Source organism: Homalodisca vitripennis, chromosome 1, assembly GCF_021130785.1.
Source record: "Homalodisca vitripennis isolate AUS2020 chromosome 1, UT_GWSS_2.1, whole genome shotgun sequence".
Lineage (NCBI taxonomy): Eukaryota > Metazoa > Arthropoda > Insecta > Hemiptera > Cicadellidae > Homalodisca > Homalodisca vitripennis.
In genome coordinates this window covers 187,334,226-187,348,375 of record NC_060207.1, presented here as the reverse complement: position 1 = coordinate 187,348,375, position 14,150 = coordinate 187,334,226, and the positions used below count along the sequence as shown (strand labels likewise).

Sequence of the window (14,150 nt, the reverse complement as noted above, 5' to 3'; positions counted from 1 at the left end):
AAGTTGTATTTTCAGTGATTTTTTTCAATTGCTCATTACTTGTGGGAATTTGTTTAAAATTCATTTCAACTGTTCTTGTATAAGAGTTTGTGAGCCAATTTATAAACTAAACTTACTACTACTGCAAATACCTACTTGTACTAGTAGTGGAAGTATTAATTTATAATACAACTTGTTTTCTAATTTCACAATAGTTAAAGTGCTAAATCTGTATAATTTTTACAATGCAGGACTGTTTGGTAATTGAAGATATTATGTACGGTACTTAGATTTAGTGTCTTAGCTATTTCTGGCAGTATTTTATCTTTACATTATTAAGTTCACCTTTTTAACTGTAGTGATTCCTACATATCAAAGAGTACTTTTGTTCAATTTGCTATGTGGAAAAGGTTAAATAAAAAAATTAAAAATTAAATTAAAAGTAATAGATCTACATAATATCTTTCCCATAGACTATGATTTATTTAAAGGAGTAAACTATGAGATTCAATAAAGCCACTTCAGTGAAACTGTTCAAATACTAAATAGCATGAAGATAAACCGTGTGCCGATCTGTACCTTCATCATCGAATGTGGCCAAAGTTAACTTGCTGAGTTTGTTGCCCAGGCATGTCTGAGGCACATCTCTGCGAGCTCCAGTCACCATGGTTAGAGGCATCTGTGTATCTGAAATACCAACATGTTAACTCATTTTTAACATTTACAAATGGAAATTGTTAAATATTTTAAATCAATATGCTGTAAAATCAATTTTATTACCATTAAATGCTATGTTAAAAACTAGCTTGCTTGCATTCTACCAGCCTATGCTAAGAAAAGTGTCTGCTGCAACTGATACTAACTCTTGAAATACGTGTTTTATTTTTTTGTAACATATTACAACCGAAAAATATTTTAAAAAGTCTTGTTGTGCCACAACTGACTATAATTGCTTAAGTATAGAGAAAGAACACTACATTCTTTTATGCTGGATTTACTGTCTATTCTGTCACTGTGTATTTTTATGTTGTGAAATAACGAAATTGTTATATGATTTACTAGCAGTAACCCCACGGCTTCACAAGCAATTTTGTAGGTTTTGCACCTGTATGAGCACTTCTGGTTCGAGTGAATTATATTTCAGGTGCCAATGTTGAGTTTTCCATCTTTCCATGATCAAGAAAATATATACAAACACAGCTCTGAGAAGCCTACTTATTTTGTTAACCAGTCTCAACCTATAACATTATCAATAGAATGTTTGTTTATCAACACATTCTAAGTTTACGGATCACAGCCGCCCGAATTTGTGCAAAATGCTCATCTCAATTATTTCTAAAAATAAACCCAACGTGACAAAAATTAGAATTAATTTCACACATCTTTCATAGTTACTAAGTCTTTAATATCTCTTAAGATCACCATTGTTTTAAACACTGCAATATTAATGATAACTATTTTTAAAATTGTTTATATACCTGAAACACACAGATTAGTATAAATTAGAAATAAAAAAAAAGTTTTAATCAGAGAGCAACAAAGAGAGATGTAAGTAGAAGATGAAACAAACCATCACTGTCTGTGGCAGTATCATACACTGGAGGCCTGTCCGTTTCGTCTCCGGCTGGTTTGGCTGCTGCCGTCTTCTTCTTGATGTCCTCCACAAAACCCGAGATCAGAGCATCCATCATTACAGCCTACACAAATGGACAGGAGGCAAACTGTAATATTTGTGTCACAATTTTGTCAACATTCTTCTTATGTCTGACAAATATTTATTTTTAAATTGTAAATTAAAACTAAAATTGCAGGACTGTACAGATTTTTAAAATGTTGCTAAATATTTTCTTCATTAGGAATTAAAAAACATTAAAACCTTAGATATGAATAATAATTTGGTAATCTGGATATTAGTAAGTAAATTTAGAACCAAGACAAAACGGTATGAAACAGTTAATAATAAAGTGTGTGATGGCTCTGTGTTTCATGTTGCGTGTTACCCGAGCATGGAAGGCTGGAAGCAGCAAAGTGCACCGTTCTCCTTGTCATGTACATCCTTCTTTATCATTTTATAGCCTTTCATTCCATTAGTAAATGGTTGCATGTAATGCCACTTCTATATTTTTCATAAATTTTTCTATCATTTACAGTAGTACTTTTTCCTACATCAAATTACAACTCCAACATTAAAATGCTCTACTGCATGTCACTTTTCTTTTTTTACCACAATTTTTTTTCAGTTTTCAACTAAGTTTAACAAATTAAAACACAATTTTCAAGATTTGCAACTTTAATTGATTTGTCCACGGCTTTCGATTGTATTTTACATACTTTGATCTTGGATAAACTGACTCATTATGGTATTACAGGAATTGAACTGAATCTTTTATCATCATATCTAAGCTGTAGGAAACAGATGGTTGTTCAAGGTGATGATAAGTCTAACTTTAATGAAATTAAAAATGGAGTGCCTCAAGGCTCAGTACTTGGCCCATTTCTTTTTACTATAGCTGTCAATGACTTTTCCTGTAATGTTCCATGTAAATCTGTCCTTTATGCTGACGACACCACACTTGTACATAGTAATTATGTTATTGAAAATCTTTTATTAGAACAAGATGCAATGTTAAAAATGGCTGCTAAGTGGTTTCAAGCTAACTTTTTAGTAGTACATGAAAATAAAACTGAAAAAATTTGTTTTACAATGAATAATATGTTTGAAAATTTTAAAACTGTTAAACTGCTTGGTATTTATTTAGATAGTAAGTTAAATTGGGATTGCCATGTACAAAATGTTTGTAAAAAGTTAGCTAGAGTTGTATTTTTACTTCGTAAGCTTAAGTTCTGTGTTAGTAATGAAATGCTCATTATATTTTACTATGCTTTTTTTCACACACATTTGATATATGGTGTCAATTTATGGGGGTAACAGTAGAGTATCTAATAAAGCTTTTATATGGCAGAAGAAAGCTCTTAGAATAATTAAAGGAGTACCAGACAGAGAGACGTGTTTGCCAATTTTTAAAGAATTTCACATTATGACATTGCCTTGTATATATATTTTTTATTGTCTCATGAAAGTTAAAAAAAATTAAATGAATATCAAATCAGAGGAAATACTCACGATTATAATACAAGAAACTTATATAAGCTTGACTTACCACCAATTAGACTAGAAAAAACTAAGAAAAGTCATATTTATATGGAAATAAAACTTTTTAATAAATTGCCAGAAGGAGCTTGGTTAGTTAGTACTGATAGGTTTAAGTCTGTAATTAATAGCTGGTTAAAAGAAAAAGCATTTTATTGTGTCAATGAATACTTTGCCTGTGATATAAGTTTTTAGACACGTTTCATTCTTTCGTTTTTTTTATTCTCTTGTTATTGTTATTTGTTGTTATTTGTAATGTTCTTATTGTTAATTATTTATTAATTTATTATCCTTGTTAAATCTTTTATTTTTTTAATATTTTAAACTTTAGAGTGGTTGTATAAAATAACTGTAATTATTACTGATAAGTATTTTGACGAAGTCAATTGCATATGTGTACTGTGTTTAAAGACTAATAAAGATCTTGATTCTTGAATACCAAAAATCAACTTTAAAACAGTTAAAACATCTGAAAAATTACAAAAGAACTAAAATAATTCCTTCCACCACTGCATTAATGACAAATTACTAAAGAAGGCAATAAAGACAGCACAATAGGTGGAGTTGAGCAAGACAGAGGGAAAAAACATTAATGACCCGCGTAGTTTGACACACACAACATTAATTTAAGGTCAGCACTAGGTACTGACTAAAATAAATGTTTATATTACTGAACTTTTAAATGTAGGAATTTCCTGGAAATGCGGCTGGATATGGATAATTTCAGGTGTCAGAGGACAAGATTAATGTAATTATGGGGTCCTGATAAAGAGGTATGTTTATACATCAAGTTTTGGAGTGAGTGACCATCCTTTGTGAAGATCATAAAGCAGGCATCATGTCTCACTATTCGTCATACTTTTCTTCAAGATGCTGTCTGCTTCATCAGCCATTTTAATAATGTCCCGGAATATATTTACTCTTGCTTCTTTCATTCAAGGAATAGCACAATCAAAACCATGACATGTAAACATATCATGAATGTTCAAATCATTATGAAAAAGTACGTGTAAAATTCCATGTAAAATTCATAGTTTATAATTGATGGAAGAATCTGAGATGAGCATGCCATAGTTTTGACTGTCTGTGCACATGATGTATTGAACACAATCAACATTGTTATCTCCTGTAGAAGTGGAGGGGCATTCGTTTCTAGATAATCCTCAATATTTGTACTTCTGTCATGGAAATGAGTGCACCGCTGTTTACATCATCCATCCACTATGTATGGCCTTTCCAATATTTTAAAGATCTCAGATGATGGATACTAAAGAAAAAAATTGAATTCAGTGTTGGCATGGTGTTCTATAGATCAGATTTCAAAATCTGACGAATAACCATATGGTCATATATCAAACACAACCTGTAGTTTTGAAAGTAATAATGGAAAAAGCAGCTAAGGGTTTGGTAGTACTGCAGGAAAAGGAATTTTCCCTTCAGTGAGCCACTGCTTGAACAAATAACAATGCCTGAAAGTACTTTATTTCACCCAGTATAAATAAATGTTTCATCTTATTCAGTACTGGCATCATTTGCACTACTAATAGTTAGTTTTTTTAGTTTTATTATGTGTTATGCTTCTTACACTGTTAGTTATTTTTTGTTCTTGTTGGATGTTGCAGCATATACATTTTTTTACTGAGTTGTTCATCTCTGTTATTGTTATATTCCACATAGGTATATATTGTTATATATATATATATATAATGAATCTCCCTCATGTTTATTTGACAATTTAAGTAACTATAACAGCTTTCTGTAAGACATATTACACAGACTATTTTGTTTTTTTATAAATCTGCATGGTTTGTGATCCAACAAATAATGGAGTTTCTTTTTTCATAATAGTTTTTAAGGCAACCACATGCCATACGTCATAAGAAATAAAGTATGTGCAGTGAAGCAAGTTGTGATATTTAAACTGTTCAGGTTTACTTACCTGTTTTGAAAACACTTGTAAAATCTTGGAAACTCTCATTCCATTTTCAACGACTCTGAACTGAATAAATATACATGGCAAGCAGTCTGGATTATCTTCCTGTGAAGGTTTGGCGAAGTCCCAAGACATTTCTTCAAACTTGAGACCCAACAGCAATGTCTACAGAAAAATTACAATAACTAATAACTCATTAACTTTAAATGTTTTAAATGAGCAGTTATAAAAATAATGTACTATGATATTTTTACGATGAATTATGGTAACTTGACTACAATTTTGACTACTACTTACAAAAATGTTGTGCACTCAAAAATTTCTGGATTACATGGACTGAAAGTAAATGTAACACAAGCACGATGGACTTGAGGAGTAATTCTATCAAGGAATTTCTTGTTAGTAAAGTGCAGTCAGTATACAGTCATATTATATATTTTTGTGCAAGCATTTTTGAACACTTCTTGTTAGGAGCCACTTACAATATAAAATAATGTCTATGACAATTATTGTCAGAATTTCATTGAAATTATTTGTTTATTTTACTTGAGATTTGAGATAGAACATGTATTTACTTATATCTAATGGATTCTATTTAATAGTGAAAACTCAAAAATCTCCAGATTCTCCACCTTATCTCTCCTTCACTTTTATTTGACAATGAAGTCTTGACTATTAATGAAGCAAGGTTGCTGCTTTATCAAATTTCCCCATTTTATTTTCCCATTTCCACTGAATTCAAGTGCCAGTCATCAAATTCAAATTATATTTATTCGTAATTTTCACATGTTTTGTACAATTGAGTAGTATTAAGGCTACATGTCACATCACGTCTAATTAACACATTTACTTAGTACAGTAAAAATGTATACACTACAGTTTGCCTTATAAATGTTTAAGCAAAGAGAATCAAACAAAACCAATGTGAAAACATTATAAAAAATCTATGCATATATTCACATGTATTTTCAATTTCCCACATATAATTATACAAATAGAATAAAATAAAATTAACATAAAAATAAAAATACATTATTACATTATCAACATTTTGAACATTAATGTTAATATATAATACAATACAATCATACTGATACTGATGTTGTTATGAACCTACATTGAACATTAACCCTCATTTTAGCCATGATTGATGGGATAACCATTAACACGAGTTTTAAAGAATGTATTGGTCTAAGGTATATGACTACTCATTACAAATTGGCTAAAACCTAATTTTTTTCTTCTAAAGACTTACACATTGGATGTTGTCAATGACATAGACGCCTTGAGGGTTGATACCAACTAGTACCGGGATATCCTGGTGGGTGATGAGAGAGGTCAGACCTCGAACTGGCTGTTCTACTTGTCCTTGGAAAAATGCACACCTGATAAAGAATAGTTAGGCCTATTGTATTAGTGTGCTAAAACAGGAGATATGATCTGTTATAACCAAAAACTTCACATTATTTTTAAAGAATAAAGAAATAGTAAAACAGCACAGGTAATATGTGATTATTTCACACCAAATCTACTTATGCAAATGTTGAGTTTAGCTCAATTCCTACTTCCGCTTAGTGTAGCATCTGAATTCTGACACTGTCACAGACTTGACGCCTGAAATCTGGAGTCAACGTCCGACTGAAGAAATCCAAAAATAGGTTGGTAATGAAGACACTCAAAATGAACGCCTTGAATCATTTCAACATTAGAGACACTTTGACTACATCCTGTGTACTCCAGATGAAGAGGTGTTTACGTTGTCTCATCAGGTGCACAATTGAGTCCACCACGATGTTGTAGACACGATCCTAAAGCACAGTAGGGTAACTGAGTTTTCTACACATAACGTAGGTATGGTGGGAAGGGTGATTTAATATAAATTATAAGTTTAGCTTAATTCCACCTTCCTTCCATTTAGTGCATCTGAAATCTCTCTAAATCTACCAAGCTCTCAACACTAATAATTGAACTTTACAATATAAAGTTATTAATGTTGAGTAAATAAAGTAAATGTTAGTTTGAAAGACATTTGAAGTGAAATACCAACCCATAGTAAGGCAAGGCCCAGCAGAATTCGAGGTACTTGCGTTGTAGTTTCCGATCAGGGGTAGCAGGAGGAATGCGCTTGTAGTGCTCGAGAAGGCGCACTTCAGGCGAGTTCTTGCCACTGAGTCCTAGCCAGGAGCGCCAAGCTCCCCGCCGCATGTGGACAGGCAGAAACCTGCTGTGCTGCTCTCTGTTGGGCATTTCATAAAGTCATAAATCAATCCACAAGATTTGTTACTCAACACAGGAGGAGATGAGGACAAAGCCCACCTGAAGAAGTGTATGGTATGTAAGTGGGGGTTGTAAGGTCCCAGTTCCAGCCTGGCTTGGATACCGCCCAACATGATGAAGTGTCCAACCTCACAAGGATATCTACCCTCCAGGATGTTGTACCTTGCCTCGCAATAAAGCAGATCTAGCACTCTTGCTTCTCTGTTAAAAGTATACAGAATACATATTAAATTTTACAATGAATAACAATATTAATTTACTAACAAAAAATACTAACACTTTTAAGGAACACAAATTAATTTTTCCATTTATTGTGCCATCAAAAAGATTCTATTTATGAATCCAAGTATGGGATTTAACCAGATCTGTTACTAATTTAATTTTTACAATAATTAGGCATAAACCTTACCAGTTTACTTGCACCCTGTTTCTAGTCAAGTTTCCAACAATTAACACGACATTTTTATTGTTATTTTAATGTTATTGAAATGATAATCAATGATAAACATAATTAACTTATTACCATTGGCTGTAGATTTAGCAATGTCACAATAGAATAAAATTAACAGTTATTTGAATGCTTCCAATAACAGCCATTGAAAATCTCCTAATGACATAACATTTAAGCCAAGATTTACATGCCATTTTAAATTGATTTGCAGAAGTTATGATAGTGCTTTTATATTATTTCCTAATTTTTAAAATATATTATCAAATGGGCTTCCAGAAAATATGATTTTTAATTCATGGGAACATATCTGTACGCTATTATTTATAATATGTAGGTCTATTGTAGACTCAACATTTTTAACCCTCCGGCTGGCGCGCATTTGAGCCTTGACTGGCACCTGTTTTGAAGCTTCGTGCAGAGTTTTTAATTTTTTATCCTGTACAATTAATTATTGGAGAAAAACACAAAATTGTTATACATCAAATTACTCTGCAGAATATTTTGTACAATATAAACATAATTATAATTTGACTTACCTGAATAATGGTGGATGTTTGATGGTCAGAACTCAAAATTTTTTTTCAAAAAAACACTTTTTTTGTATTAGGCCATTAAAAAAAAACTCAAAATTAATTTTATTTTAAAAATCTAAAATATGCATAATGTTCACTTACTTATGCACAAAAAGAAAATACATAGTTATAAACACTTTTATTTACAAATAAAATTACAATTGAAAAAAACAAGACGATATACAAGCACTAACAGTTGCCGAGTCGCGTCAAGCGGAAGTAGTCGGAAGCTTTTAGCGGCCAGTGTGCTGTGGTGTCTAATGATAAATTGAAAGTTGTAGAAAAACGTAAAATTCATATGTTTGTATCTAGATTTGCTGAAGACGTGGAATGTGATGCTTTGAGACAGTATTTGAATGACTATCCTGTTTGTAACTATGAGGTTATTAAATGAAGAATAGTTATCCTGGGTACAGTTCTTTTAAAGTTGGAGTGCCCCTATCCCTTTGGGATAAAATGTATGATCCGGACTTCTGGCCTACAGGGACGTATGTAAGTAAGTTTAGATTTTCTTGTAAAAGTTCTTTAGTGGAAAACCCTCTTTTTTAGAATCAGGACAGTTAACGAACCCGGGGTTATAGTCGCCCAATCCTCGGTTGGCCTGTTAATTGTCATAGGCCTAGCCTGAGTACCGCTACTCAGGTGGTTGAATCACGTTCTGAGACTGTGCTTGCGCATATTAACATGCAATGTATAAAGAACAAGGTGAATTTACTTGAAGTTTTTAACAGTCGCATACTTTGTGACGTTCTTTGTATCAAATGAACACTGGTGCATAGAAGACGAAATACAACTTTATACACCTATGGACTATCTACTTGCGGCTAGCTTCTGTCGATCTACTCCTTATGGCGGAGCTGCAATTTTTGTAAGAAGTTCATTTAAATATTCTTTTTCTGTTGTAAATATTGATTCGTTCTGTGAAGAGAAACAATTTGAAGCGGTTATGATCTCTTTTAGTGTTATTAATTTGTTGATTTTTATCTGTTTATCGCACACCTGACTCTTGTATTGTTATTTTTACTGATAGATTGTCTCAACTTCTTGAATTTGTCTGCAATAGTCCTAAGTTCTTTAAATATAAGGTCGTTATCGCTGGGGGACATAAATATTGACCCCAATAGGAGTACCTTAAATACAGTTAAGTTTCTTAATGCACTAAAAATCTTATGATTGTTTTTGTCTGAATCTGTCTCCCACCAGGCTGGAGTCTTGTCTGGATAATTTCATTTCCAATCTCCACACTTCTTCATATACATGTAAAACTGTTCAACCTCACATCTCTGATCACCTTGGTTTGTTGTTGAATATTGATTTATCTTATTTGTCACCGGTGTACCGCTTTACCAGCTGATAAGTGTGAAAAAAAATGTGTATAGTTTTAGAGTTTTAAATGATGTTAGTATTAATAGATTTAAGTACAGATTGGGTAACATTGACTGGTCTGAAAGTGATAGTTTCAGATGACCTTGAAGTGGCTTTTGATTGTTTCATGCAAGTCCTTCAACATAATTTTAATGATTGTTGTCCTACTAAAACTAAAGTGGCCAAAAATACTGTAAAATAATAATCGCAAACTTAAAAACTGGTATACTCCTGTTTTTTAAAGCAGATTAGGCTATTTTTAGATATTAGTCATAGTAGATGTAAGAGCAATCCTGCCTTATGTGAAATCCACTGAAGGGTTAAGAAGTTCTATAGGGAACAAATAGATCTAACTAAGAAAAATGCCAACAATGCTTATATCATGGAATCACGTAACCTCTGTAAAAGCTGCTGGAATGTCATTAATCTGGAAACAGGGCGTACACCTAAGAAAAACTTACAGACAGAGCTTCCTATATCTGCTAGTGATTTTAATGATTTTTTTATAAATATTTCTAATAATGTAAAGGTAATAATGCCGTTAACTTGAATTTAGCTGGTGCCATCGATATCTTAGAGTCTAGTGTTATAAAGAATCCTCTATTATTGCCATTTAAATGGAATTTTTGTGAATTCTGATGATGTTTTTAAAACTGTTACTGGGCTCAGTAATTCAAAATCTGAAGATATTTTTGGTCTTTCCAAACTTTGTGTTGAAGAAAAATAATAGATGTAATCTTGTATCCCCTCACTTTTCTTATTAATTAGATACTCGCAGTTGGTGTTTTCCCACATTGTTTGAAAACTTACTCTAACTGTGCTGTATATAAAAAAGGGGATAGATTTAATATTAGCAATTATCGACCTATAGCGCTGGTTCCTGTTGTATCTAAAGTGGTCGAAAAGTATCATTAAGTCTCAGATGGAATGTTTATTTTGAGCAGAATCATCTGCTCTCATCTGCCCAATTTGGTTTTAGAGGAAAATCTGTCTACTGTTAAGGCTGTTGAAAGTGTTGTATCCTTTATCTTGAATAGCTTTGAAAATAGTGAGGAAGCCAGCACTTTATTACTAGATCTAAGCAAAGCTTTTGATACTGTGCCCATCAGGTATTGCTTGAGAAATTGAGCTACTATGGTTTTGGAGGCAACGAGTTGTCACTGTTGTCCTCATATCTTTTAGATAGATCCCAGTTGGTCAAAGTTGGTGATCAAAGATCTGATCTTAGAAGGGTTGAAAGTGGGGTTCCCCAGGGTTCTGTCCTGGGTCCCTTTCTGTTTATAGTTTTTATCAACGACCTTCCCAATTTTGTACCTAATAAGAGTGTTCTTTATGTTGACGACACCACACTAATGTGTTCTAATAAGCTATCTGACATTAATTCTGTAGTAATAAATTATATGAGGGAAATGTCTTACCTCTGGTTTGATGCCAACTGCCTATATGTTAACGAGGATAAGACGGAGCATATTGTTTTTAGTTTAAGGAAATACTCTGACAATAAATTAATAAAGTTACTGGGGAATTAATTTAGATTCTAGGGTTACTTGGAGAAGTCATACTGATGCTCTTTGTTCTCGCCTGTCTCGAGTAATTTTTTTACTGAAAAGACTTAAAATTTGTACTAGCTCTACCATAGTTACTAAGGCATATTTTGCGCTGTTTCATTCCCACCTTTTGTATGGTGCCCTACTTTGGGGCAATTCAAGTGGTGCCAAGGAGGTTTTTTTATGTCAAAAGAAGGCCTTACGCACAGTTTTTGATGTCAGTACTAGTGATTCTTGTAGGCCTATTTTTGTAGAACACGGTATACTTACTTTGCCGTGTATTTTTTATCTTTCAATGTTTGGTATATGTAAAGGAAAATCTAGATGCTTTTAACCTGAGAAGTGTCGCTCATAATTATAATACAACTGGGTACCAAGATCTTCTAGATTTAAGATATGTTAGACTCACCAAAACCCAGCAAATGTATTTGTATATTGGGAAAAAGCTCTTCAATAAGTTACCATTAGGCTGTAGAGATATTACGTGTAAAGTTTTTAAAAAATGTTGTTTTAAGATGGCTTAAGAAAAAAGCTTTTTATTCTGTTGATGAGATGTTATCAGGCAGTATTGACATCGTATTTTAATTTAGTTTTTTTATGTTTTCTGTCATGTACTTATGACCATAAGTGCTAAACCTAGTATTTCTTTGACTTTGTCATGGCATTGTAATGTGGGACGACAATAAAATGATTCTTGATTCTTGAAAAAAAACAAATATTCATATATATATATATATATATATATATATATATCTATATATATATATATATAAATGTGAATACATTATTAGAAGGTTTGGGATCTTGTGATTAAAGTGATATAACTTTTATGCGATTCGAGCGGTAAATTATCGGAACTATGACGTAATTAGTAGACGATGTTTAATGAGTCGTATATTACGACTCTGCCAGTTCACGGCGGGAAAAAATGAGTCGTAATTTACGACGTTGCCAGCCGGAGGGTTAAGGTTAATAGGTTATTTTAACCCGCAATAGTCTTGCCGCAAAAGAGGATCGAGCTATCTATAGGCAGTTTTATTTTAACGTTTATGAGTAGGAAAATATTGTAAATCACAATTCTTTATACTAACATATGATTTATGACCTTTCTATAAACATTTATGCAGTAATATTGGTTATATGTCATCTACATATATATTTTTATTGTGTAACAAATGTTATGTTACTCCAGCTGTTCTTATTTTGATTGTGTTTTATCCTTATTTTCCAATCAATCAACATCAAATTTTATACTCTTATAGAAAATAAAGTAAGAAACTGAAAACATGTTTCCAGTGGTACATTTTTTTTTCTTATAGTAAACTAATGGTGATCAAAGAAAATTAAAAAAAGAAGACAAAGTAAAATGTTTTTTTAAACTTTTGTACCTATTATTAATATTGTCATTTATTATAATATAGTGTTATATTGTAGAACAATTTTTTGTGAATAATAGAATAAATCAATTTTATATACATAGCTTTTTTTAATACTATACAGTACTTATAATGTATTTATAAAAAGTTTACATTTTCCCAATTTTTACATTCGTTTTCTTCAGGACACCCTTAAAAAATAGTTGCAAATTCAAAAGAATGTACAAGAAAAGTTACAACAATTTATTATTGATTATTACGAAACTATTATTGAACAACTGTAACATTGTTTCACAAGAGTAACGACTTTCATGATTGATAAGATGTATAAAATGTTATTTTGTGGAAATATTCTATATTTTACATTGATTCTGAATCAAATCATGTATAATATGGCAAGATGTGTTAGTTTTCATTACTTAAACTGCTAGTTCTAGGATTAAACAATACACTTATAGGTGTTTTAGTACAACATATCACACGAAAAGACAATTTTACTTTTGAAATTGTAACTATAAGCTATTTTCCTTTATACAATCATGGTTTACTAACAAATGGAGTAATAAGAAATGGTTAGAGAAGATGTATTTCTATTTAGCAAAGTAGATTGTTATAACTTAAAATTAAAAAGGCTCACTTTGGATTGTATCTTTTAAGAAGGATAAGAGAATGGTTCTTAAGAATACAACTTACTTGACCCTCTCGTCCACAAATCTTGGCACGAACACATTTCTCTGGAAAGATAAGACCGGCTCATCTCTACCTTGTCGTGACTCAGTGGCATGAGCGTACTTGGCCAGCAAATCTGGCCACTTCGCTCTCACAGTGAAAGGTTGGTGGTGTGGCTTCAAGCGAAGTTCTGCAATAATAAATCAGATCAGTTGGTGATAATTACAGTGTATCATATTTAAAGATTTGACTTAAAATAATGTGATAATGTACATTTACTACACATTATATGATTTTAATAATGTTCCTCAGATAAAATTAGCCACAATACATTTAATCACATCATTGTCTGTGCTAGACAAACTTTATTGGAGAGAGGGATTGAGAAAGGTTATAGGAATTTAGTGAATTCAGAAAAGGATAATAAAAGATTTTTTATTTAGCGGGATAATAGTAAGTTTTAGCATCCTATAAATTAAGTCTCAAAAAATAAGAATTCAAAAATAAGAAGGAACACAAACAATATTTTGTCCCCAGTTTATCAGCCAATGTGATACGGCAGAGAGGGATGCGACAACCACACGACTTGGACACATACCTCTGCGACTGCTGTCACACTCGTGTGTGCACCAAGATATAAAACAATGCTTTTCAACTTATTGCACAGCCATATGACTTGTTCAAGTCACATGACAATATAACTCAAGTGACTGTATGTGTATTGGGCCTTAGTCTCTTCAAGTTATTTAAAAAAAGTGTGACATTATCAGAACAAATGTTAATAATAGTTTCAAAACTGGTGAAATAGTTTTTGGCTAAAATGTAAAGTG

General features: G+C 32.0%; 1 protein-coding gene across 4 annotated transcripts in view; it reads right to left on the bottom strand.

Moving 5' to 3' along the window:
- Nucleotides 1-14,150, bottom strand: part of LOC124352914 (FERM domain-containing protein 8) — a 38,100-nt gene that overhangs the window by 9,900 nt on the left and 14,050 nt on the right. For all 4 annotated transcript variants that reach the window (XR_006921550.1, XR_006921549.1, XM_046802640.1 and 1 more), the window contains exons 5-11: nt 13,345-13,510; nt 7,380-7,541; nt 7,111-7,299; nt 6,319-6,448; nt 5,070-5,228; nt 1,550-1,676; nt 559-666 (exon numbers count right to left, since the gene is read on the bottom strand). Coding sequence is in view for 2 of the 4 variants with exons in the window: in XM_046802640.1 (XP_046658596.1) it covers nt 559-666; nt 1,550-1,676; nt 5,070-5,228; nt 6,319-6,448; nt 7,111-7,299; nt 7,380-7,541; nt 13,345-13,510 (1,041 nt within the window). In the remaining 2 variants the exon portion in view is untranslated. The remainder of the gene's footprint in view (nt 1-558; nt 667-1,549; nt 1,677-5,069; nt 5,229-6,318; nt 6,449-7,110; nt 7,300-7,379; nt 7,542-13,344; nt 13,511-14,150) is intronic.